The 25,000-nt window shown below is 49.5% G+C and overlaps 4 protein-coding genes across 4 annotated transcripts in view; 2 read left to right on the top strand and 2 right to left on the bottom strand.

Moving 5' to 3' along the window:
- The window catches only part of wwc1 (WW and C2 domain containing 1), a 27,802-nt gene extending 24,250 nt beyond the window's left edge, over positions 1–3,552 (bottom strand). Inside the window, exon 1 of the mRNA XM_079355805.1 lies at positions 2,707–3,552. Within this exon, the coding sequence (XP_079211931.1) occupies positions 2,707–2,825 (119 nt within the window). The 5' untranslated portion in view covers positions 2,826–3,552. The remainder of the gene's footprint in view (positions 1–2,706) is intronic.
- Positions 3,553–8,722: 5,170 nt separating this feature from the next.
- On the top strand, positions 8,723–16,233 carry arl10 (ADP-ribosylation factor-like 10). The gene is made up of 4 exons (XM_079355839.1): positions 8,723–9,665; positions 11,184–11,367; positions 14,264–14,439; positions 15,948–16,233. The coding sequence occupies exons 1-4, from the start codon at positions 9,528–9,530 to the stop codon at positions 16,119–16,121; spliced, it is 672 nt and encodes a 223-aa protein (XP_079211965.1). The 5' UTR covers positions 8,723–9,527; the 3' UTR covers positions 16,122–16,233.
- Positions 16,234–18,980: 2,747 nt separating this feature from the next.
- Positions 18,981–21,335, bottom strand: nop16 (NOP16 nucleolar protein homolog (yeast)). Its single transcript, XM_079355841.1, has 5 exons — positions 21,064–21,335; positions 20,448–20,556; positions 19,963–20,029; positions 19,748–19,854; positions 18,981–19,254 (listed from the first exon to the last, which is right to left on the bottom strand). The coding sequence occupies exons 1-5, from the start codon at positions 21,168–21,170 to the stop codon at positions 19,111–19,113; spliced, it is 534 nt and encodes a 177-aa protein (XP_079211967.1). The 5' UTR covers positions 21,171–21,335; the 3' UTR covers positions 18,981–19,110.
- Positions 21,336–24,072: 2,737 nt separating this feature from the next.
- The window catches only part of grk6 (G protein-coupled receptor kinase 6), a 22,203-nt gene continuing 21,275 nt past the window's right edge, over positions 24,073–25,000 (top strand). The window contains exon 1 of the mRNA XM_079355822.1: positions 24,073–24,227. Within this exon, the coding sequence (XP_079211948.1) occupies positions 24,176–24,227 (52 nt within the window). The 5' untranslated portion in view covers positions 24,073–24,175. The remainder of the gene's footprint in view (positions 24,228–25,000) is intronic.

The following is a 25,000-nucleotide window of genomic DNA, read 5'->3' on the forward strand; positions in this document are numbered from 1 at the left end:
AGAGGGCTAACAGAGGGCTAACAGAGGGGCAACAGAGGGGGCAACAGAGGGCTAACAGAGGGCTAACAGAGGGGCAACAGAGGGGGCAACAGAGGGGTAACAGAGGTAGTAACAGAGGTAGTAACAGATGGGTAACAGAGGGGTAACAGAGGGGTAACAGAGGGGTAACAGAGGTTGTAACAGAGGGGTAACAGAGGGGTAACAGAGGTAGTAACAGATGGGTAACAGAGGGGTAACAGAGGTAGTAACAGAGGGGTAACAGAGGGGTAACAGAGGTAGTAACAGAGGGGTAACAGAGGGGTAACAGAGGTAGTAACAGAGGTAGTAACAGAGGTAGTAACAGAGGGGTAACAGAGGGGTAACAGAGGTAGTAACAGAGGGGTAACAGAGGGGTAACAGAGGTAGTAACAGAGGGGTAACAGAGGGGTAACAGAGGGGTAACAGAGGGGTAACAGAGGGGTAACAGAGGTAGTAACAATAATAATAATAATTTACACTTTATTAATCCCACGAGGGGAAATTCAGTTTTTACACTCTGTCTAACACACACACAGGCCGAGATACACACTCATGCACAAACAGGGTTCTAGTGACATGCATTAATGGAGAGGTCTCAGAGTGAGGGGGCTGCCCACAGCGAGCGCTCCAGAGCAGTTTTGGGGTTCGGTGCCTTGCTCAGGGGCACCTCGGCAGTGCTCAGGAAATGGACTGGCACCTCTCCAGTTACCAGACCAGTTTCCGGACTTGGTCCGTGCCGGGACTTGAACCGGCGACCCTCCGGTTCCCAACCCAAGTCCCTACAGACTGAGCTACTGCCGCCCCGTAACAGAGGGGTAACAGAGGTAGTCAGATGGGGTAACAGATGGGGTAACAGAGGTAGTAACAGAGGGGTAACAGAGGTAGTCAGATGGGGTAACAGATGGGGTAACAGAGGTAGTAACAGAGGGGTAACAGAGGTAGTAACAGAGAGTAAAAGAGGGGTAACAGAGGTAGTAACAGAGGGGTAACAGAGGTAGTCAGATGGGGTAACAGATGGGGTAACAGATGGGGTAACAGAGGGGTAACAGAGGTAGTAACAGAGAGTAAAAGAGGGGTAACAGAGGTAGTAACAGAGGGGTAACAGAGGTAGTAACAGAGAGTAAAAGAGGGGTAACAGAGGTAGTAACAGAGGGGTAACAGAGGGGTAACAGAGGTAGTAACAGAGGGGTAACAGAGGTAGTAACAGAGGTAGTAACAGAGGGGTAACAGAGGTAGTAACAGAGGTAGTAACAGAGGGGTAACAGAGGGGTAACAGAGGTAGTAACAGAGGGGTAACAGAGGTGTAACAGAGGGGTAACAGAGGTAGTAACAGAGGGGTAACAGAGGTAGTAACAGAGGTAATAACAGATGGGGTAACAGAGGTAGTAACAGAGGGGTAACAGAGGTAGTAACAGCGGTAGTAACAGAGGGGTAACAGAGGTAGTAACAGAGGGGTAACAGAGGGGTAACAGAGGTAGTAACAGAGGGGTAACAGAGGTAGTAACAGAGGGGTAACAGAGGGGTAACAGAGGTAGTAACAGAGGGGTAACAGATGGGGTAACAGAGGTAGTAACAGAGGGGTAACAGAGGGGGTAACAGAGGTAGTAACAGAGGTAATAACAGATGGGGTAACAGAGGTAGTAACAGAGGGGTAACAGAGGTGGTAACAGAGGTAGTAACAGAGGGGTAACAGAGGTAGTAACAGAGGGGTAACAGAGGGGTAACAGAGGTAGTAACAGAGGTAGTAACAGAGGGGTAACAGAGGTAGTAACAGAGGGGTAACAGAGGTAGTAACAGAGGTAGTAACAGAGGGGTAACAGAGGTAGTAACAGAGGGGTAACAGAGGTGTAACAGAGGTAGTAACAGTGGGGTAACATAGGTAGTAACATAGGTAGTAACAGAGGTAGTAACAGAGGTAGTAACAGAGGTAGTAACAGAGGGGTAACAGAGGGGTAACAGAGGTGTAACAGAGGGGTAACAGAGGTAGTAACAGAGGTAGTAACAGAGGGGTAACAGAGGTAGTAACAGAGGTAGTAACAGAGGGGTAACAGAGGTAGTAACAGAGGTAGTAACAGAGGGGTAACAGAGGTAGTAACAGAGGGGTAACAGAGGTAGTAACAGAGGGGTAACAGAGGTAGTAACAGAAGTAGTAACAGAGGTAGTAACAGAGGGGTAACAGAGGGGTAACAGAGGTGGTAACAGAGGTAGTAACAGCGGTAGTAACAGAGGGGTAACAGAGGTAGTAACAGAGGTAGTAACAGAGGGGTAACAGAGATAGTAACAGAGGGGTAACAGAGGTAGTAACAGAGGGGTAACAGAGGTAGTAACAGCGGTAGTAACAGAGGGGTAACAGAGGTAGTAACAGAGGGGTAACAGAGGTAGTAACAGAGGGGTAACAGAGGGGTAACAGAGGTAGTAACAGCGGTAGTAACAGAGGGGTAACAGAGGTAGTAACAGAGGGGTAACAGAGGTAGTAACAGAGGGGTAACAGAGGTAGTAACAGAGGTAGTAACAGAGGTAGTAACAGAGGGGTAACAGAGGTAGTAACAGAGGGGTAACAGAGGTAGTAACAGCGGTAGTAACAGAGGGGTAACAGAGGGGTAACAGAGGTAGTAACAGACTTGAATGACTCATGATGTGCACCTGCTGCCTTTAGTGCAACACCTGTCACACGTCACGCAGTCCTACCTGTCTCGAGGGTCGATCCAGCTCGTGCACTGGTTAATGTGGTCGATGTAGTAGACTTTGCCATCAAAGTCTCTGGCCTCCTCCCAGCCCTCAGGTAGTGGCAACTCCTTCCTTGGCATGTCAGGCGAGTCTCCATGTAATGAACTCCTCTCTACTCAAAATCACAGCGAAGGAAAACCATCGATTTTCTCCCTCATCATCTTCACCACCATCTTCATCACCATCAGCTCTTATTCATACATAGATCCCGGTGTGGTCTGCATTAGTCCATCATAATGACCCATAATAATCCACAGATCAGCAACGAACCAAACTTAATAAAGAGTGTGTGTGGGGGGGGGGGCTGCACCAGTTCATCTCAAAGTGAACTCATCCGTGATATAAACAGTGAACTTCTCCCGGAGCTCAACTTCAAGGGACACTTTTAAAGTGAACAACACCGGTCCACGGTGACCGGGACAGGTCCTTCTTCGTCTCCTCAAACTGTGCTGGCTGCTGCTGCTTCTTCTTCTTCGTCTCCTCAAACTGTGCTGGCTGCTGCTTCTTCTTCGTCTCCTTGCCTACAGGCCACCATGTTAGCAGCAGTAACCGATGCTAGCCGCCAGCAGCGCGGGGACGAGCCGTCCTGAGAGCCGCGGTGAGCAGGAAGTAACGGCTTACTCACAGCCGGTAACATCCGGGAACTCCGACACAAACTTGTGTGTAGTTTGGTGTAGTTATCCTTCTTTAAAAACAGCACGCGAGAGAAGCGGCGGTAAAGTCTGTCCTCAGTCCCGATCACTTCGGCCGGGTCTACTGCTGTCAAGCTAACGATGATTACTGCAGCTTCCGGCTGGGACTTCAAAATAAACGGAAAGTCCGCAAGCGATAGGTAGACTTCCGGTTTGAATTAAACTTTTATTTTTGTTTTTAATATATTTTTTATGTACATTTTGCTATCATAGCAATGATGAATAAATAAATTATTTTAATTTAATGTAAAAATGAATTCAAAAAAGTACTTTTATGTTATTGTTCATATATGATCATTTACTAAAATTACAATATATGAATAAAACTTAAATTTATGGAGCCCCTGAAGTCCAAAAAAGTAAAATAATAATAATAAAAACTTTTACTCACACCAACATCCTCTTATGTGCACTTATTAGATGCTTATTAGAAGATTAAAATGCCGTATTCTATATTTTAGTCTGTTATTTTATGAACTGAGTATATTCTGTAAATCGACAGGTTTAGTATTTGTATATTTATTTACTTTCTAGGAGTCCAGCAGGTTTTCATTGTACTTGTACAGTGACAATAAAGATATGTTATCTTATCTTTTTCAGATGCCTTTCTGTCAACACAGCGTGGGAATTTCTTTTCCATTATTCTGACTTAAAATGACCTCAGTGAATTGTTGCACACTAAAGCCACGACAGATTCAGTGTGCTGCCATTAAATGCATCAAAAAGTATACACGCATCAGTGTGTGAATGTGTTTGAATGGATGAGTTAATACTGATGGACTCTTCACTCTGCAGCAGCCTCTACCATCAGTATACTCAGGTCCATTTGCTATTTCATAATAATAACCCCTTTAAAAAAGATGTTTACAAATTGTGTGACAGACAAACCAAAGGCAGGACGTCAGGATGCCAACAACAGAATACACATAAACTGTCAGAACAAACAGACTACAAATATTTAGAATGCAAATTCACTGTTTTCACAGTAATCCACATTTTAATACAGTAAAAACATGAATACATCATCTCTCGTTCATCACATTCCTTTCTTGTTTTGTCCATTAATATCTGTTTCATTCTTTGTTTACTATCCATATGTTTTTATAATGTTGCTTCTTGTGTTTCAGTTACTTCCCCAGGCTTCTGCAGATCTCACATTCAAGCCCACAGCGCCCCCTGCAGGCCAACATGAACATGCTGATTACTGTTGGAACTTTAAGGAGGCTAAATAAAAGAGTTAAAAGCACGTTCATCCTGCACGAGCTGAAGACGCTCCTGGATGTTACTGGTTTATCACACATGTTTGCACACTTTGCATATTTATGGCTGCAGCGTCACCCAAAGTGCCTCCAGGTTAAACATCTGATGGTGTGTCGGAGGAGCAGGAGATGAAGAGGAGACAGGAGGAGGAGATGAAGAGGAGACAGGAGGAGGAGATGAAGAGGAGACAGGAGGAGGAGATGAAGAGGAGACAGGAGGAGGAGATGAAGAGGAGACAGGAGGAGGAGATGAAGAGGAGACAGGAGGAGGAGATGAAGAGGAGACAGGAGGAGGAGATGAAGAGGAGATGGGAGGAAGAAGAGGAGACAGGAGGAGGAGATGAAGAGGAGACGGGAGGAGGAGATGAAGAGGAGACAGGAGGAGGAGATGAAGAGGAGACAGGAGGAGGAGATGAAGAGGAGACAGGAGGAGGAGATGAAGAGGAGACAGGAGGAGGAGATGAAGAGGAGACAGGAGGAGGAGATGAAGAGGAGATGGGAGGAAGAAGAGGAGACAGGAGGAGGAGATGAAGAGGAGACGGGAGGAGGAGATGAAGAGGAGACAGGAGGAGGAGATGAAGAGGAGACAGGTGGAGGAGATGAAGAGGAGACAGGAGGAGGAGATGAAGAGGAGATGGGAGGAAGAAGAGGAGACAGGAGGAGGAGATGAAGAGGAGACAGGAGGAGGAGATGAAGAGGAGATGGGAGGAAGAAGAGGAGACAGGAGGAGGAGATGAAGAGGAGATGGGAGGAAGAAGAGGAGACAGGAGGAGGAGATGAAGAGGAGACAGGAGGAGGAGATGAAGAGGAGACAGGAGGAGGAGATGAAGAGGAGACAGGAGGAGGAGATGAAGAGGAGATGGGAGGAAGAAGAGGAGACAGGAGGAGGAGATGAAGAGGAGACAGGAGGAGGAGATGAAGAGGAGACGGGAGGAGACAGGAGGAGGAGATGAAGAGGAGACAGGAGGAGGAGATGAAGAGGAGACAGGAGGAGGAGATGAAGAGGAGACAGGAGGAGGAGATGAAGAGGAGACAGGAGGAGGAGATGAAGAGGAGACAGGAGGAAGAATGAAGAGGAGACAGGAGGAGGAGATGAAGAGGAGACAGGTGGAGGAGATGAAGAGGAGACAGGAGGAGGAGATGAAGAGGAGACAGGAGGAGGAGATGAAGAGGAGACAGGAGGAGGAGATGAAGAGGAGACAGGAGGAGGAGATGAAGAAGAGATGGGAGGAAGAAGAGGAGACAGGAGGAGGAGATGAAGAGGAGACGGGAGGAGGAGATGAAGAGGAGACAGGAGGAGGAGATGAAGAGGAGACAGGTGGAGGAGATGAAGAGGAGACAGGAGGAGGAGATGAAGAGGAGACAGGAGGAGGAGATGAAGAGGAGACAGGAGGAGGAGATGAAGAGGAGACAGGAGGAGGAGATGAAGAGGAGACAGGAGGAGGAGATGAAGAGGAGACAGGAGGAGGAGATGAAGAGGAGACGGGAGGAGGAGATGAAGAGGAGACGGGAGGAGGAGATGAAGAGGAGACAGGAGGAGGAGATGAAGAGGAGACAGGAGGAGGAGATGAAGAGGAGACAGGAGGAGGAGATGAAGAGGAGACAGGAGGAGGAGATGAAGAGGAGATGGGAGGAAGAAGAGGAGACAGGAGGAGGAGATGAAGAGGAGACGGGAGGAGGAGATGAAGAGGAGACAGGAGGAGGAGATGAAGAGGAGACAGGAGGAGGAGATGAAGAGGAGACAGGTGGAGGAGATGAAGAGGAGACAGGAGGAGGAGATGAAGAGGAGATGGGAGGAAGAAGAGGAGACAGGAGGAGGAGATGAAGAGGAGACGGGAGGAGGAGATGAAGAGGAGACAGGAGGAGGAGATGAAGAGGAGACAGGAGGAGGAGATGAAGAGGAGACAGGAGGAGGAGATGAAGAGGAGACGGGAGGAGGAGATGAAGAGGAGACAGGAGGAGGAGATGAAGAGGAGACAGGAGGAGGAGATGAAGAGGAGACAGGAGGAGGAGATGAAGAGGAGACAGGAGGAGGAGATGAAGAGGAGATGGGAGGAAGAAGAGGAGACAGGAGGAGGAGATGAAGAGGAGACAGGAGGAGGAGATGAAGAGGAGACAGGAGGAGGAGATGAAGAGGAGACAGGTGGAGGAGATGAAGAGGAGACAGGAGGAGGAGATGAAGAGGAGATGGGAGGAAGAAGAGGAGACAGGAGGAGGAGATGAAGAGGAGACAGGAGGAGGAGATGAAGAGGAGACAGGAGGAGGAGATGAAGAGGAGACGGGAGGAGACAGGAGGAGGAGATGAAGAGGAGACAGGAGGAGGAGATGAAGAGGAGACAGGAGGAGGAGATGAAGAGGAGACAGGAGGAGGAGATGAAGAGGAGACAGGAGGAGGAGATGAAGAGGAGACAGGAGGAGGAGATGAAGAGGAGACAGGAGGAAGAATGAAGAGGAGACAGGAGGAGGAGATGAAGAGGAGACAGGTGGAGGAGATGAAGAGGAGACAGGAGGAGGAGATGAAGAGGAGACAGGAGGAGGAGATGAAGAGGAGACAGGAGGAGGAGATGAAGAGGAGACAGGAGGAGGAGATGAAGAAGAGATGGGAGGAAGAAGAGGAGACAGGAGGAGGAGATGAAGAGGAGACGGGAGGAGGAGATGAAGAGGAGACAGGAGGAGGAGATGAAGAGGAGACAGGTGGAGGAGATGAAGAGGAGACAGGAGGAGGAGATGAAGAGGAGACAGGTGGAGGAGATGAAGAGGAGACAGGAGGAGGAGATGAAGAGGAGACGGGAGGAGACAGGAGGAGGAGATGAAGAGGAGACAGGAGGAGGAGATGAAGAGGAGACAGGAGGAGGAGATGAAGAGGAGATGGGAGGAAGAAGAGGAGACAGGAGGAGGAGATGAAGAGGAGACAGGAGGAGGAGATGAAGAGGAGACGGGAGGAAGAAGAGGAGACAGGAGGAGGAGATGAAGAGGAGACAGGAGGAGGAGATGAAGAGGAGACGGGAGGAAGAAGAGGAGACAGGAGGAGGAGATGAAGAGGAGACAGGTTGAGGAGATGAAGAGGAGACAGGAGGAGGAGATGAAGAGGAGACAGGAGGAGGAGATGAAGAGGAGACGGGAGGAAGAAGAGGAAAGGGAAGAGGAGGAGGGAGAAGGAACGAGGGAACGACAAAAGGTGGAAGAAGAAATAAAAGAGAGGAACTATACTAAAAGCTGACACTAGGTGGAGCTCTTCACCTGCGTCTGTTCTTTGTGAGGCAGCATGTTGACTTCATGCACAGCCAATCAGAATCAGTTTACAGGCAGAAGATGCTGTTCCCCTAAAGGTGCTAAATGCAGGTTACAGCCAACAGTGAACAAGGTTCATTTGTACAGCACTGTGTCCTGGAGGGTTTAGTGACTGCTCAGTGGGGTTTTATTGACACTGACTCGGGGCACAATTTGAAAATAACAGACTGAGGTGAAAGTTTGGTTTTAAGTCTGAGGTTTTGTAAATGGAGCTTGACAATTAGGTTTTGTTTTTCACAGTTTAGAGAGCATGAGAGGAACTTTCTAGAACTTTCTAAACTCGAGACTGAGCAGCCTGTAGTTTACAACACAGCTTCTTTATGACCTCATCGTCATGAGTCACAAACAAACGCTTCATTCAAAGTTTAAACCGTCACATCGAAAACAGAGTGAGGTTTAGAGTCCTGTCCATGAGTCAAAGGACGAACTAAGGACTGTCTTCATTGATAATAATAATATTAATAATAATAATAATAATACATTTTATTTGTAAAGCACTTTACATTTTTAAAATCTCAAAGTGCTCCAGAGTTTCATTATGTACTGTGCAGAGTAAAGGACCAATCAGAGAGCTGCTCTCTTCCTCTGTGATCAATCATCCAATCAGAGAGCTGCTCTCTTCCTGTGTGATCAATCAGCCAATCAGAGAGCTGCTCTCTTCCTGTGTGATCAATCAGCCAATCAGAGAGCTGCTCTCTTCCTCTGTGATCATGAAGGAAACCTGCTGTGTTGAAGCTTCTCTGCTCTGGATGTGATTGGACCAGAGAAGGTAGGCGGGGCTTTGAAGGCCGTTTTGGACGCCCCTGGGTTTGCCAGATATGAGAGCAGTTATCAGGTGAACAGGTGTTGCAGCGATGGAAGCGGGCAGTGGAACTGCTTCAGATAGAAGTGATTGTACCCGAGCTAAAAAGCCTCTGCATGTTTCTAATAAGCTCCAGCAGCAGAAAGCTGCTCAAACTAGGATCAATGTTGGAGATGAAACATGGAGAGAGGTTAGAACGCAGAAAGCTTTACAGACCCATGCAGAGCTGGCTAAACACTGAAGCTACAGTGTCCACCACATGCAGAGCTGGCTAAACACTGAAGCTACAGTGTCCACCACATGCAGAGCTGGCTAAACACTGAAGCTACAGTGTCCACCATATGCAGAGCTGGCTAAACACTGAAGCTACAGTGTCCACCACATGCAGAGCTGGCTAAACACTGAAGCTACAGTGTCCACCACATGCAGAGCTGGCTAAACACTGAAGCTACAGTGTTTCTACATGCAGAGCTGGCTAAACACTGAAGCTACAGAAAGCTTTACAGACCCATGCAGAGCTGACAGGCAAAATTCTGAGCGGCACTGAATGCACCATTTTTTCCTCATGGGCGTCTCAAAACAAAAACAAGCAGAGAGAGAGAGAGAGAGAGAGAGAGACAGAGAGACAGAGACAGAGACAGAGAGAGAGAGAGAGAGATATCACGCGCACACAGAGAAAGAAGCAGCAGTGAGTCTGGTCCGTGTCCGGGACGCAGCGAGTGTCCGCCGCCGGTTTCTATGGTTCTGCTCCGGCACATCTCCATCGCCCTGACCGCCGCCGTGGCTGCTCTCGGCTCCGCGCTCTTCCTCGCTCTGAACTTGTTCTACAAGAGGAGGATATGGGCTCCACAGGCGGAGTACTGCACCATCAAAGAGGTGAGACAGCGACTGGTTTTTTTTAATGTTTAAGACACCTGGAGAGGAAGGTGAAGAAGAGGAGACGGAACACCTGGAGGACCGCAGAGCTCTGATAAATACAGCTGAGATGAAGATGAGGGGGGGGGGGGTGCTTCTTAACTTGAAGATATTAGTCATCAAAAGGAAATATCAGGTTGACTTGCTTTTATTGATGAAGATGAGGGTGAGGATGAAGATGAATTTATGACGGGAGTGATGAAGATGAAAGTCTGTAATGAGCTGTCGTCTCTGTGAGGAGCTTCGCGTTCTGATGACGTCACAGGGTCCCTCCTTGGGGCCCTCAGATGTGCTGTGATCTTAAAGCACAGGAGTGTGCAGGTGTTTTAGTCAAGACCAGACTAACTGAGACCTCCCTGCAGGACCTGATCCAGACCTGATCCAGACCTGAGTCCACACACTCTTATACATCAGATGAATCCTGATTCATGCTCACACAGAACTGTCAGACTGGCTCTGCATGTATTCACACAGATACGATCATTATCAGGGTCACATTGACCCACCTCGACTAATCTGTGAGTTCCTCCAAACATCCCCCTGCTGTCCTCGGTCTCTGTATGAAGCTGAGCTGGATCAGCTCTGATCAGATAGTCTGACAAATCAAGACCATCAATATCCCTGAGACATGATCACCCTCTCTGCTGCTGACTGCGTAATGTGTGGCTCATAACACATAACAGGGTTGAAGGTCATTATGGGTAATGTAGTTCTGCAGTGATGGGCTGTTTAAAGATTAAAGTTTCCTTCTCATTGAGGCGCTGCAGGCGAGCTGACTCCGCTGTGACCAGAGATCAAGTCAAAGCTCAGCAGCCTGAGAGCGGCTCGGAGCTCCCAGCAGGCTGCGGATCCGTCACAGCATCCGTGTGATTAGAACCACAGTCATCAGCAGAGAGCTCTGACTGCTGGCTTCAAGGAAGCAGAGTCTCAGGGTGGTTTCTAAAAACAGGCCGAGTCGTCTGCAAGCCTCAGCAGAGTGAAGACAAATGTGATGTTTTTGAATAAGAAACTCAGAAGCGATGCTGCTGCAGCTCTGAAGGCGCTCATATGAATTGCTAATTAAACTCTGCAGAAGCTCAGTTCATGAATAAAGGCTAACCTGCCGGGAGCTCGGAGGCCGTGTGCAGGAGCGAAACAGAGAGAGAGAGAGAGAGAGCGGGCGAGCACAGAGGAGACCCTGGTGTCCTCGCTCAGATCTGACCTGAGCAGGTATCAGCTAGCATGCTGCTGCTCTGTGACGCTCTCCAAACCATGGATATCAGGACTTTCACCTCTGGAGGTCTGACGATCGACACTTCACTGAATCCTTATAGAAAAATGAAAACACTTCTTTCAGCGTTTCTCTGATCCATGCAGGTCTTTGACTCTCTGACCTTCCTTCAGACTCTCGAGGACCTGAAGACTCTAGAGAGTGTGTCACATGAGTAATGATTCAAACCTGATCCCTCCATGTCTTAATGTCTCTGATCTTTCCTGCAGGAGGAGGAGGAGCGGGGGAAGCGGCAGGTCCTGGTCCTCGGTCTCGACGGGGCCGGGAAGAGCAGCATGTTGCAGGGTTTGACCCCCGGGGAGTCGGCGGCTAAAAGAGGCCGCTGCCGGCCCACTCGAGGCTTCAACTTCATGAGCCTGAACGCCCCGGCCTGTCAGCTGGACTTCCTGGAGAGTAAGACTCTTTTTCCTCCTCGACTCAGACGCTGACCGAGCGGACAGAAACAGAACTCGTCTTTAGATGAGAACAAAGTGCTGCATGCGGCTGCAGCCGGCCGTGCAGGAAGACGTCTTCATATGAACACTACTTGAATAAAAGTGCGAGCAGTTAGCGTAGGGAGACACCGATCCCCCGCTCGGTCCAATCACCATGCTAACATCGCTGATTGGTCTGTTCATGTGTCAGTCAATCTGTTGCCAAGCTAACCTAGCTCATCATGCTAACAGAACCTGCTGCGTAACAGCAGGTTGGCGTGCTGTAATACTGAACAGGAAGTCATCGTCCATGGTGGATATGCCGACATACAAAGTCGAGCAAACAGGCGGTGGGAAGAGACAGGAAGTAGAACTGTTTTTGAGAATATGGTCACCATAGCTAACGAGCTAACAGGTTAGCATTAAAATGATGCTGGTGCAGATTCCTCCATTAGCTCGTGTATAAACGTGCGTAGAGCTGGTCAGGATGAACGCCCCCTATCAACCTGAGACTATGACAGAGAACCTTCTGACTGTTTCTCACTGATATCATTCACTTTCTCTCAAATGCAAACGAAGCTAATCAAATCAGGCGAGTCCAAAAAGGAGCAGAAGACAAACAAATCCATCAAACGAAACGCTCGTCTGTTTGCTGTCAGCTGCAGAGCGCCTCGGACTGAGCTTCTGCAGGCGTGTGCACATGAACGCGTCACGCTCGCCAGCAGATTCATTCACGAGGTGAACACAGAGAGCGCCTCAGATCTCTCATCTCTGAAAGTGAAAGCAGCAGACGTCAGCGCCCACTCAGTCAGGTTCACTGTCTCTGTGCCGAGGAAGTCGGAGTCTTTGTCTGACGTTGATGCAGAGGCATGTTGACAGCTCGGAGTGGAACAGTGCTCAGGGACGGGAGAGATCTCTTTGTAGAGTCCATCAGGGACATCCAGCTGAACGCCTTTAAACCCTGAATGAAAAGATGCACACACCACGCTCTGAGCTGCTCAGATCTGAGCGTGTGCAGAAGGGAAGTGAAAAACAACATCAGAGAGAAGGTCCTGATGCTTCAGACAAACTGTGCTGTGCCTCATGTTTGTTTCTTCTTCTGGTGCAGGAACTGTTTGTTCCAGTTTGTTTTTTATCTGATTTGATGAACTGCCTCAACTCGAGCTCACAAACATGCATCAGATATGGATTAGACGTAAGGGTCACATGACCTCCTCCTCTTCAATCAGTGTCCTCGCTCCTCTTCATCATGTGTGTGAAGTGTGTTGTTGTAAATCCACTCTGATCCTGTATTTGATCATGTCTATAAACCCCTCTATTTCAGCCCTGCTCAGAACAGGCTGTTTCTGTGTCTGTAGCTTTAAATATGTAAATGAGCTGTGTCTGGCCACGCCCCCTCTCTGGAAGGGCTCGGGTGTACTCGCTGCTTTCTGGCTCCATGTCCTATTGTTTACGGTGAGAAGGCAGACTCAGAGGGCAGAACAAACACCTAGCTGTGGGAGGGTCACCCACCTGGGGGAGGGGCTACTGCCCTTTGTGATGTCATGAAGGGGAGGGGCTACTGCCCTTTGTGATGTCATGAAGGGAACATCTCCAAACGGCCTGTTTGTTTGTAGACAGACTAGAGACACATGTTAGAGGAAGATGGTGACGTGTTTACACAATGAAGTGACATCATAATGCGGCTTACTATGATTGGCTGTTGAAGCTCAAACAGAATCAGAGTTTACTGCACCAAACTGGAGCGCTTGGTGGGAAACATGCTGCCTCTTGTCCAATCAGGTGATTTGGTTAGAATGAGCCTTGTTGTTCAAAACGACGACGTCACCACATCTTCATTGAGAATACAAAACACACACACTAACACACCTTTATGACTGTGTGTGTGTGTGTGTGTGTGTGTGTGTGTGTGTGTCTAATAAGGCGCTCTGCAGAGGGTCAGGACAGACCGGGCACATAGCCCCCCCCCCCCTTTAAAACAGCTGAGCGTCCGCTCCCCCAGCAGGTAAACAGGTATTTATTTCTGCCTGATCCCGGCCCTGTTGCCTAGCAACATCCTCCGTTAAGTCTGGCATTCATGGATTCCTGCTGAGCGGCTGTGTGCTGCTCTCGGAGGCAGTGACGAAGTCAAACCCAGCGACGTGATTCAGCCACAGGAGCGAGACGCTCGCAGGAATGTGTGACGACTGAAGAGATTTGATAAGCTGACTTCCTCTACACGGGGAGACTCACGCTGTAGCCTGAGGCGTGTTCTGGTTCTGTTCGCAGTTTGATCACCATCACGTCTCGGCTGCTTCATCCGGCCCCGTGCAGATACGCTAACGTCTCAGCTCGGCACTCAACATGGAATCAGTGGATCTAAAAGCCACACGCAGATGTTGTTTTTCAGATCCTAACGTCACCACACTTTGAATCCATCAGTCACATGAAGCAGGCTGGAGTTACACAAGCGTGCAGCGTCCTCCCGCTCTCCGACTCCTCCACACTTCAGAAACAAGCTGAACTCCTTCTGAACGTCGTCGATCAGGATCTCTGGGAAGAAAATCTGAATCAACAAAAAAAAGAATTCATTCTGCACGCTTTGATGACAAATCTGTTTCATCCCTCGACACGACAGAGTCGTGATTTCAATCAGTGCGGAGACGAACAACACGTGGAGGGACTCAAACTGCTGATGTCATGTGACGATGAGGCCGGCACGCCGTGTGTCATGTTATGGCTCAATAGAAGAATCAAAGAACACGCCATGACACAAACAAGACTTTCATGTATGAAAGCAGAAACGACCAAACGAAAGACGCCGTCCACGTGGCGTACGTTCCTTTATTTAACTTCCTTTTCTGATCAGATTATTTCTTTATTCGTGTTTTCTGCAGTCGGGGGAGGGGAGGACCTGCGGAGGTACTGGTCAGACTACCTGAGGAGGACTCACGTTCTGGTTTACGTGGTGGACTCATCGGACAGGAGTCGCCTCCCGTTAGCTAAAGCGGAACTTCACCGCCTGCTAAAGGTGGAGCCTCAGCTGCCTGTGGTCGTCCTGGGAAACAAGCAGGTAAACCATTTTCATACCTTAAACAAGTGTTCAATAAAAATACCCCCCACCCCCCCCACCCCCCCCATGTTACGGGATGGCGGATCAGAGTTCAGGATCCCTGAAGGCAAACCTAGAACGCAGTTATGTGAGCGTGTGATTAGACTGCCGGTCCTCTCTCGTGGTTAAAATGGCGGTCAAACCCTGCAGTCGAGAAGAAGTGTCAGACGGATGATCCATAAACATTTCTACACTTCCTCCTCGGCTCATATTTCTTCACCTCGCGCTCGTCAAATTATTCATGAGCCTCTGAGGGAGCGGAGGAACATGTGACGCACGCCTGCTTCCTGTTTTCATCGCTACATCTGACGAGCGTTTGACATCAGGCGATTAAACATCCACTGAAAACACACGCTTTGAGTTTTCAAAAATCAGCAAGCAGTGACATCCTGCAGTTCCTGGAGTGTCCACTAGAGGCTGGCTGCAGTTCCTGGAGTGTCCACTAGAGGCTGGCTGCAGTACCTGGAGTGTCCACTAGAGGCTGGCTGCAGCAGCACAGGAAGTCACATACACACCCATTCAAACAGCCTGTTTTTACAGCAGACATGAACATGTTTACAGCCTGCTTCAAAAAACCAAATAGGTGTGATTAGCTCATGTCTCCATCGGTCTGTTTTCAAAGGAACTGCAGTTCACAATATTAAAAGGAGATGGCGCCGTTTTCAAGTCTGCACTCGTCAACCTGTTTTTAAAACTGTGTGTTTACAGATGGATAGATAGATCGATAGATCGATAGATCGATAGATACTTTATTGATCCCGAGGGAAATTCAAGGCATCCAGTAGCAGTATACAGACAGGCAGGACACAAGACATTAGTTACAATACACACCCGCTGTCCCCCCCCCCCCTCTGTATACAATAATCCCCCACACAAGATTTAGCAGCCCCTATGTGACTAAGAGTAAACATAATTACAGGTTAAACCTGTGCAGTTAGCATTAGCATTAGACTTAAACTTATATAGCATAATGTACATAACCTGTGCAGTTAGCATTAGCATTAGACTTAAACTTATATAGCATAATGTACATAACCTGTGCAGTTAGCATTAGCATTAGACTAAAACTTATATAGCATAATGTACCTAACCTGTGCAGTTAGCATTAGCATTAGACTTAAACTTATATAGCATAATGTACATAACCTGTGCAGTTAGCATTAGCATTAGACTTAAACTTATATAGCATAATGTACATAACCTGTGCAGTTAGCATTAGCATTAGACTTAAACTTATATAGCATAATGTACATAACCTGTGAAGGAGAGAAAAACATGTGTTGGTTAAAAGAGACCTGTAAACAGGTAACCCTAAACGGCGTTGTGCGTGTCGTAATTAGTCACCTTTTGTCTTGTCGGTAACACGGAGACGAGAAGCCTCACTGATGTTCTGTGATTCGTGTTCGAGCGTGTTCATCTCCATCCAGTCAGTCACTGTTCCTTTAAACTGTCTTTTGAACTCTTTGCAGGATAAGCCGAACGCCGTGAGCGTGTCGGAGCTGCGTGACGCCCTGTCTCTGGGCGCCGTGACAGAGCACAGAAAGCTGTTCCTCTTGGCTGCCCAGCTGGGCTCTGACGGGACCCTGAGGAACTCCTGCCGGGGTCTGGACACCTTCCAGGACCTCCTGCTCCAGCTGGTCTGATCCCAGCTCCCAGAGGAGGGGGGGCGTGAGAGAAGCCTCGTCTTCCTTTGGACCGTTTAAAGACTTTATTAAAGATTCCTCGTCTTCGTACTCTGACTCAGCGATGAAGAGGAGGAGCAGAGCGAGGAGGATGACTCACCTCCTGCGTCAGTGACTCAGCATGTAGACTAGCATGTGTACAAGTCAAGTCTGTAGATTTATACAGAAACGGCCTCGCTGTTTTTCTCCGTTACGTGTTTATTGACGTCAGGGAAACAGAATATTCCGGGTTGCCAGGTTGGAGACTGAAAACGCACCACCTACATGAAGTTCTGGCCTCTGCTGACTCCTACACTGAAGTTTATCTGGGATTTTATTTTTATTCTCACGACTCGATTCTTGTCTTCAGGACTGTTGAAATAAGTTTGGTTCTTGAATTAAAGACTCGAGCTTTAGAGCGACCTGAATGTTTACAAAAACTCTCCGTTAGCTTCCCATGCTAACGAACATGAGCGGCTGGTCAAATACTCCTCGACAGTTTAAGATTCATGATGAATAACTTTAATGAGTCACTTTGATCTGCTGACACTGAACAACGTTTCTTATTCACTCGAGTGGAGTGAGGACGTTTTTCACACTATGTGAGAGGTTCAGACTTCTTTGTGTTTGTAGGGGGCCTGTAGGGGGGCTCCTGGTCTGTAGGGGGGGCTGTAGGGGGGCTCCTGGGCTGTAGGGGGGGCTGTAGGGGGGCTCCTGGCCTCTAGGGGGTCTGTAGGGGGGCTCCTGGGCTGTAGGGGGGGCTGTAGGGGGGCTCCTGGCCTCTAGGGGGTCTGTAGGGGGGCTCCTGGCCTGTAGGGGGGCTCCTGGCCTGTAGGGGGGCTCCTGGCCTGTAGGGGGTCTGTAGGGGGGCTCCTGGCCTGTAGGGGGGGGCTGTAGGGGGGCTCCTGGCCTGTAGGGGGGGCTGTAGGGGGGCTCCTGGCCTGTAGTGGGCCTCCTGGTCTATAGGGGGTCTGTAGGGGACTCCTGGGCTGTAGAGGACTCCTGGCCTGTAGGGGGACTCCTGGCCTGTAGGGGGCCTGTAGGGGGGCTCCTGGCCTCTAGGGGGCCTCCTGGCCCGTAGGGGACTCCTGGCCTGTAGGGGATCTGTAGGGGACTCCTGGCCTGTAGGGGGGCTCCTGGCCTGTAGGGGGTCTGTAGGGGACTCCTGGCCTGTAGGGGGGCTCCTGGCCTGTAGGGGGTCTTCCGAGACAAACTGTAGCAGCGGATCAGAAAATGCAAATCTGACAATGACAGTGGGAAACCCCCCTAAGGGGCCCCATCTGACAGTTTTCAGTGTTATTTCTGCTCAGCATTCTAATACTCCTGTCAGTCAATCAAAGTTCTGGTTTTGGCCCCGAGGAGATCTTCCCCGATCATCGCAGGTCCAAAGTGATTAAAAGAAGGTGGATAGTTGAGTGACTCTGGACCACATCAGGCCGCCACACGGCGCAGCTCGGATAGATTCTCTGAGCGTGGACAAACATGAAGACAGCTTTATAAGCTCCATGCAGCCATGATGGTTTTTAAAGAACGTGAAGTTTGATTCTTCTGATTATCTGTGAGCAGAAATGTGTCGTCATAGTTTGTTTCATGTTTGTTAAAGATATAACAGAACTCGTGCATGTTCTTCTGTTTTGGTGTTTTCTGATGAAGATTAAAAGAGTTTGTTGCTATTCTGAAGTCTTGAAGTGGAGTCAATCTGCTGCCTGTATTACAGGTCACATGACCTCCTCCTCTTCTTCAGGTGAAATCAGTGTCCTCGCTCCTCTTCATCATGTGTGTGAAGTGTGTTGTAGTAAATCCACTCTGATCCTGTATTTGATCATGTCTATAAACCCCTCTATTTCAGCCCTGCTCAGAACAGGCTGTTTCTGTGTCTGTAGCTTTAAATATGTAAATGAGCTGTCTGGCCACGCCCCCTCTCTGGCTCCATGTCCTATTGTTTACGGTGAGAATCAACATCTGCAATCGACTCGTACGGAGTAGCCCGTTAGCTCATGACTCTTTTAGCTAAGCTAGCATATGGTGGAGATTAGCATCATTTTGAACAGTGTTAGCAGGTTAAATACTGGACCAGGTGCTTTCACTGCCTGCAGAGACGCATTTCAACAGACCGGCTCAAAGATCCTCTGACGCTCTGTCCGGTGTCTCCTTTCTCGTGTCTTTCATCCAAGTGTTGCTGAAAGTTATCAGCTGTTAGAAGTTTCTTTACATGACTTTTAACGTTCTCAGAAAATGACTCTTTCCTGTTGGCTGGACCGGAGGTCAGAGGTCAGAGGTCGCAGGTTACCCGGATCACGAAAGGATCTCTGAATTTTAGAGCGAGACAAACGTCCGGGTTTGATGCTGACGATGGGAAACACGCGGGGTTAAACGGATAAACATCCGTCTCCTGTGTTGTCACACCCGTAGGGGGCGTGTCCACAGGTACTGTCGGTGCCCCCCAGAAATCCTCCCCTGTGATTGGCCTTCAGCCCGGTCAATGGTCACTGAAGTATTCCTCTTCACGTCGATGGCGCACGTTTACATTCGTACTTTAAACTGTAAAGAACGCCGCCGCTGTGGACACGCCCGACGACACGTTCAAACGTTCACCACCGTGACCCGGCGTGTTCACACTTCATCTCCTGACTCCAGGCGCTGCTGCTCCGCCTCGACGGACGAGCGAGCACGCCGCCGCGTGCTGGTCAGACGGCCTCGTGAATCCTTCAAGTGTTTAACAACTTTAAAAAACGGACCGAAGTTTTATCGACATCAAGAAGTTAATTTTTAAACTTGAACATTTTTATTCATCCTGTGAAACGAAAAACAAACAATAAAAAACAGCCGAGTCTTTAACATTCGTGACATCACGACTAAAAACAACAAAGGGTCCGTAACGAGACAGCGAGCTCCTGCACGTCTCCACTTCCTGTCTCTCCAGGTCGACGTCCGCCTCACGGGGACGCCGTATAAAAGTCAGTACCAGTCTCTACTGGTCCATGGGCTTGGGAGCGGCGAGCGAGCTGATGAAGGCGTCGTAGTGCTGCGAGTGGCAGCGTTTGTACTCATTTATCTTCCTCTTGATCTGTTTGGGCGTGTCCTGGTAGTAGTTCTTCTCGTCTCTGGCCATCGCCTGCAGGAAGCACAGAACCAACAGTCAGCAAAGACAGGAACCAGCGCAGACGCGTGGCGTGCAGACCACCACGCTCAGAAGGCGGTTTGATAACGTCCTGCAGCACTCAAAATGAACGGACAGAATCTTGACGGACTCTGAGCCCCGCGGCGCTCCACAGATGACTCACTTCCTGTTAGAGCAGACGCTAACGTCTCGCCTTTACGTTTGAATAAGTCCAAAGAAAAACAGAAATCAGCGACTGAGCGGACACGAGGTGAACGTCAACGGTCGAACTCTTATCATCGAGGTCACAGTCAGACCTCAGATGTCTGAGTGTCCCTGAATGCACCGTCAGGGACACGCTCAGTGAAGGTCGTATCTCGATGGAGTGAAACGACCTTCTGAGTGAACAGAGAGTTTGTTATTCTCATCACAGCGTGCAGTAAAGACGTTAAAGGCGAGACGGATCAGCGCGTGCATCGATGCGAGGAGACTAAACGGACGCTCCTACCTTGAAGTCGTCGGCGTGTTCTCGGATCATGTACTGAGCGTACTCGATCAGGTCCGAGGATAGCGTCTTGGTGTCCTTCTCTGGACGGTCCGCCTCCTGCTGCAGCTCTGCAGATCAGAAGAAAGACTCGAGGTGAACACATTGATAGATGGGAGAACCGGGCCGACCCGACCCGACCCAGTTCAAACTGCAGAATGACAAAGAAAGAAACTCACGGTCCAGGACGTAGGGTTTGATCACGAGGCCGCCGGGAGCATTCGTCTCTTTGTTGTCCCTGAGGAGCTACAAAATCACATGAAGAAGAAGACAGGCAGTGAGGGATTCTGGGTAACCGTGGCGTCTCGTCCTTCGTGGTCTGGGACGTGGCGTGGGATAAAGAGTGGCTGTTTCTGACATCACGAGCTGAGAGGGCGAGAGCCTCGAGAAAGCTCAGTAATCTCTGCTGGTCTAACTCTCTGCTGCCCCCTGCTGGAACAACATGACTCCTACAGGAGACAGACGTCTGAAACCGTCCCAGAAAGAGGACTTGTCCTTTAACTTACTGAGACACACTAACAGGGTCCTGTGGCCTAGTGGGCACATGTCAGAGTGAGCGGGCGGCCAGCAGGGGGAGCTGCTGAGCTGGAGGACTGGCACCTCTCTGAATCCCAGACTTGAACCAGCACCCCTGCAGTCCCCCTCTTCCTACAGAAACACTCACTTTCTGTTTGTGGATGGGCAGACTTCGGTTGGGGTCAAACGCCAGACCCATCTCCTGCAGGTTCTTGGCCGTGGACTTCCTCTCATCCCACGCATGGCGAATCTGACGACTGACAGACAGAACGTGTTACACACGCGGTGACATCACAGTGACATCACGGTCTCTCTGCTTTGAGCTGGTTTGTGTTAAGCTCCTTCGCACAGCCGACAGAACCTTGTAGACCTTTAGAAAGAGACCAGGCGCTGATCCTTCACAGCGTCAGGAGCCAGTTCACTGGGAGGAGACCCGGTCTGACCCAGACCTCTCTGGGGGAACCTTTAAGATCTGGTCTGGATACAGCTCAGAATCCCCCAGGAGGATCTGGATCAGTACGACCCTTCCTCTAATGATGACAAACAGGAAATCTGACATCTTATTAGCTTTAAATGTTTAACACCCACTGACGTCACAGATCATGTGACCGTTAGCTTTAGTTAGCATTAGCGTGTTCTCCCTCAGACTGTTCTGTGTTCAGCTCTCGGGTTAATAAAGGTTTTAAATAAGGGCTCGCGCTCTTTATAAACCCGGTGTACTCCGGTAAGCTCACGTGCCCCCGTTAGCTCCCATGCTAACTCACTTCTCTATCCTCGGGTTGCTCTTCTTCAAGAACTTCTTCTTCAGCTTCTTCCGGTCCTGGGTGTAGTCGAACTTCTTCCTCCTCGATGACTGCTTCGTCTTCGGCATGTTCTCTGAGTTTCACACCGACAGCAGTCCGGGTCAGAACCGAGCCAGGCAACGTGCAGAAACCGGAAGAAGGAGTTTGTTGTGTTCCGGTCTTTTTCTTCTTCTTCTTCTTGTGTTTAATGGTGGTTGGCAGCCATAATGGTCACGTTACCGCCACCTGTCGTCCTGTAAGAGACGTTTCAGTCTCTCGGTGCTGTTCATATAAATATAACTGATGTATATGTGAAGTATTCAGACCTGCAAAAGACAATGATGGAGCGCTTCTACACCATCATGTAGTCCATCCTCTCCTCCTCCAGGACCCTGAGGCCCCCACCTGTACACCTCCAGGACCCTGAGACCACCACCTGTACACCTCCAGGACCCTGAGGCCCCCACCTGTACACCTCCAGGACCCTGAGACCACCACCTGTACACCTCCAGGACCCTGAGGCCACCACCTGTACACCTCCAGGACCCTGAGGCCCCCACCTGTACACCTCCAGGACCCTGAGACCACCACCTGTACACCTCCAGGACCCTGAGGCCACCACCTGTACACCTCCAAGACCCTGAGACCACCACCTGTACACCTCCAGGACCCTGAGGCCACCACCTGTACACCTCCAGGACCCTGAGGCCCCCACCTGTACACCTCCAGGACCCTGAGACCACCACCTGTACACCTCCAGGACCCTGAGGCCACCACCTGTACACCTCCAGGACCCTGAGGCCCCCACCTGTACACCTCCAGGACCCTGAGACCACCACCTGTACACCTCCAGGACCCTGAGGCCACCACCTGTACACCTCCAAGACCCTGAGACCACCACCTGTACACCTCCAGGACCCTGAGACCACCACCTGTACACCTCCAGGACCCTGAGACCACCACCTGTACACCTCCAGGACCCTGAGACCACCACCTGTACACCTCCAGGACCCTGAGACCACCACCTGTACACCTCCAGGACCCTGAGGCCACCACCTGTACACCTCCAAGACCCTGAGACCACCACCTGTACACCTCCAAGACCCTGAGACCACCACCTGTACACCTCCAGGACCCTGAGACCACCACCTGTACACCTCCAGGACCCTGAGACCACCACCTGTACACCTCCAGGACCCTGAGGCCCCCACCTGTACACCTCCAGGACCCTGAGGCCCCCACCTGTACACCTCCAGGACCCTGAGACCACCACCTGTACACCTCCAGGACCCTGAGGCCCCCACCTGTACAACTCCAGGACCCTGAGACCACCACCTGTACACCTCCAGGACCCTGAGACCACTTTTCACATCTTTCTTTAAATATGTCCCTGGTCACCACTGGAGGGAGCCGTCGTACCACCGTTTGAGAATGAAGGGGGGGTTCCTTGAGAACTTCACACATTCTTATCGCCATGGTGACGGCTGATACAAACCTGAAAGTGACCACAGCTGGCCGACACTGATTTAGTGTTCTTGTTTCAGTTTCTTCTTCTTGCGCTGTTGCATGGTGGATACTTGACGTGGCTATCTGACAGGAAGTTCTGTTTAGATTTGACTTTTTCCTATTTCCTGTCACATAAACACTCAGTGATGTCTGGACTCCATTGTTGATCCATTTAAGGTTTTTCATTTTAATTCTTTAAGAGCTTTTACAGACTCTTATTTGCCATGTTGACTGCAGTATTTAAAAACGGTGGTTGGTGGTACGGGATTGGCTCCTGTGTTCAACCAATCACATATGAATATTACAGAGCAAAATAAAGTCTCTAAGTTTCTGCAGTTACCTGGATATTATCTGTATCACTGAGATCTAATAAACAAACAGTACGTAACATGTTTATTCATGTTTCACACTCCTTCTTTTCAAGGTTTGTGTTTTGGCTTTATTTCATTATTTGGAGATAGGTGGATAGAGTCAGAAACCAGGGAGCGAGCGAGAGAGAGAGAGAGAGAGAGAGAGAGAGGTCAGGTCAGAATGTCCTGTCAGGTGTTGTTTACCTGTCTGAACAGCGCTGGTTGTGTCCTCCTCCTTCCTGATTGGTGTTCAGTTCAGGTCGCTCGGCACTCCTCATCAGCTGAAGACACTGAAGGACGAGGAAGGTGACTGAAGCTGATCTATATCAATCACAGTCTTTCTTAATGCACCTTAATGCATCGCGGTGCGTTCACTGATCTGCACAGAGAGCCGCAGTTGTTACAGTGCATCGATGCTGAGGAGCTGAACTTATTTATAGTGTATCGATTCAATTATTGAGACCGGACTAAATGATGTCTCTGAACATATTTCCACTGGTGTTCAAGTTCAATCTGCCAGTTTCCTGCTGACGTCATCACTGTGAGATAAATAACGTCTTCAAACTAAAAGAACAGAAAATGTGCTTATAATAATATAGCTAAGAAGATGGCATATAAAACTAAGAGAGAGACAGAGAGCGAGGGAATGACCAAGCAGACACCTTCAGTGTTAAAACATGAAGCTGACACTTAAGTGTACAATCCTGCAGTTCCTGGAGTGTCCACTAGAGGCCGGCAGCAGAAGCACAGGAAGTCACAGACACACCCATTCAAAAGCCTGTTTTTACAGCAGACATGAACATGTTTACAGCCTGGTTAAAAAACAGCACTTTTTAATTTTGAGAAAACTGTGGGTAATTATGTTTTTGGCTTCTTGCAAAAGAAGCTAGCAAGAGACTAGCTTAAAAAAAGAGGCGGGAAGTATGGCGCTAAACAAAGATTGAAAATATGAGCGGAGTGAGAGGTCTGTCTGTGTTTACGATCGCACGTTCCGTGTTTCCTCGAAGTTATTTCACGACAGAGTGAGATGTCTGTAGTTGTTCCTCCTCTCTGACAGCAGCTCCGGGGCGGAGGGAGGAGGAGAAAGAAGAGGGGTGCGGACTGTTACCGGACAGGACCGAGCAGACACGGAGTGAGAGGAGGAGGAGGTCGGTGTTTAAGGAGGATAAACTGTGACTGAAGCCGGCTGGGTTGGGGGGGTTGGGGGGGGGAGACTGTAACCCCCATACAGCGTCAACATGGAGCTGGAGAACATCGTCGCCAACACGGTGCTGCTGAAAGCTCGGGAAGGTAAGGATGAAGATGTCAGCTCCGGTAACAGACCCGGGGATGTCCCGGTGAATGCTTTAATGAAGACTTCCTGTTGACCGGTGCTGAGTTCATCCTCTCGGTTTGATGAAACAACGTCATGAACTCCGTTTATAACTTCGACTATTTAAACTTTTCCGGGTTATCGGTGAGTGTGCCGACAAACTCAAACACATCCGAAGATGAGTCCAAACGGTTCAGCCTGTGGGGACAGGTTCGGCCTGGAGATGAGTCCAGTATGTCTCTGTGGGGACAGGTTCGGCCTGGAGATGAGTCCAGTATGTCTCTGTGGGGACAGGTTCGGCCTGGAGATGAGTCCAGTATGTCTCATCCTTCCTGGTTGACGCTGCTCAGTAACAGTTCCCGGTAGCAGAAGAAGATCTTATAGAGATGTGTTGGTGCCGAATGACAGAGGGGGTCCCAGAGATGTGTAAACTGTTATCAGTATGGTTGAACAGCGCTGTAAAAAGCGGTTCGGTGAAGCTTCGTGGAGTGTTCGGGGTCCGGAAGGGGTTGAGACTATGACATGTGTCTGCAGACACACAGGGCTTCCCTTCGCTCATGTTGCAGCATCGTCCTGACTTTTGCGAAACAGGATGTTGAGGCACATTTGTGCAGCGCTGGTTGGTCGCCTGCACTGTGCGCTGTGTTGCAATTGCGTTTAATGTCTTCCTGTTCAGATGGCTGTTTGCTCTGAAGTGTGGATTCTGGGAGTTCTGTTCGGATACCCGTGGGCCCTTCAGATCTTTTTAAGT

This window comes from Symphodus melops (genome assembly GCF_947650265.1).
Source record: "Symphodus melops genome assembly, chromosome: 11".
NCBI classification, from domain to species: Eukaryota; Metazoa; Chordata; class Actinopteri; order Labriformes; family Labridae; genus Symphodus; species Symphodus melops.

What these genes read in the sequence shown, in the direction of transcription:
- arl10 (XM_079355839.1), top strand. Translation starts at nt 9,528, where the DNA reads ATGGTTCTGCTCCGGCACATCTCCATCGCCCTGACCGCCGCCGTGGCT. An exon ending in TCAGCTGGACTTCCTGGAGA is followed by an intron (nt 11,368 to 14,263) that starts GTAAGACTCTTT and finishes TGTTTTCTGCAG; the next exon opens with TCGGGGGAGGGGAGGACCTG. An exon ending in TCGTCCTGGGAAACAAGCAG is followed by an intron (nt 14,440 to 15,947) that starts GTAAACCATTTT and finishes AACTCTTTGCAG; the next exon opens with GATAAGCCGAACGCCGTGAG.
- nop16 (XM_079355841.1), bottom strand. Translation starts at nt 21,170, where the DNA reads ATGCCGAAGACGAAGCAGTCATCGAGGAGGAAGAAGTTCGACTACACC. An exon ending in AGCAACCCGAGGATAGAGAA is followed by an intron (nt 20,557 to 21,063) that starts GTGAGTTAGCAT and finishes TCTGTCTGTCAG; the next exon opens with TCGTCAGATTCGCCATGCGT. An exon ending in CAAACCCTACGTCCTGGACC is followed by an intron (nt 19,855 to 19,962) that starts GTGAGTTTCTTT and finishes TCTGATCTGCAG; the next exon opens with AGCTGCAGCAGGAGGCGGAC.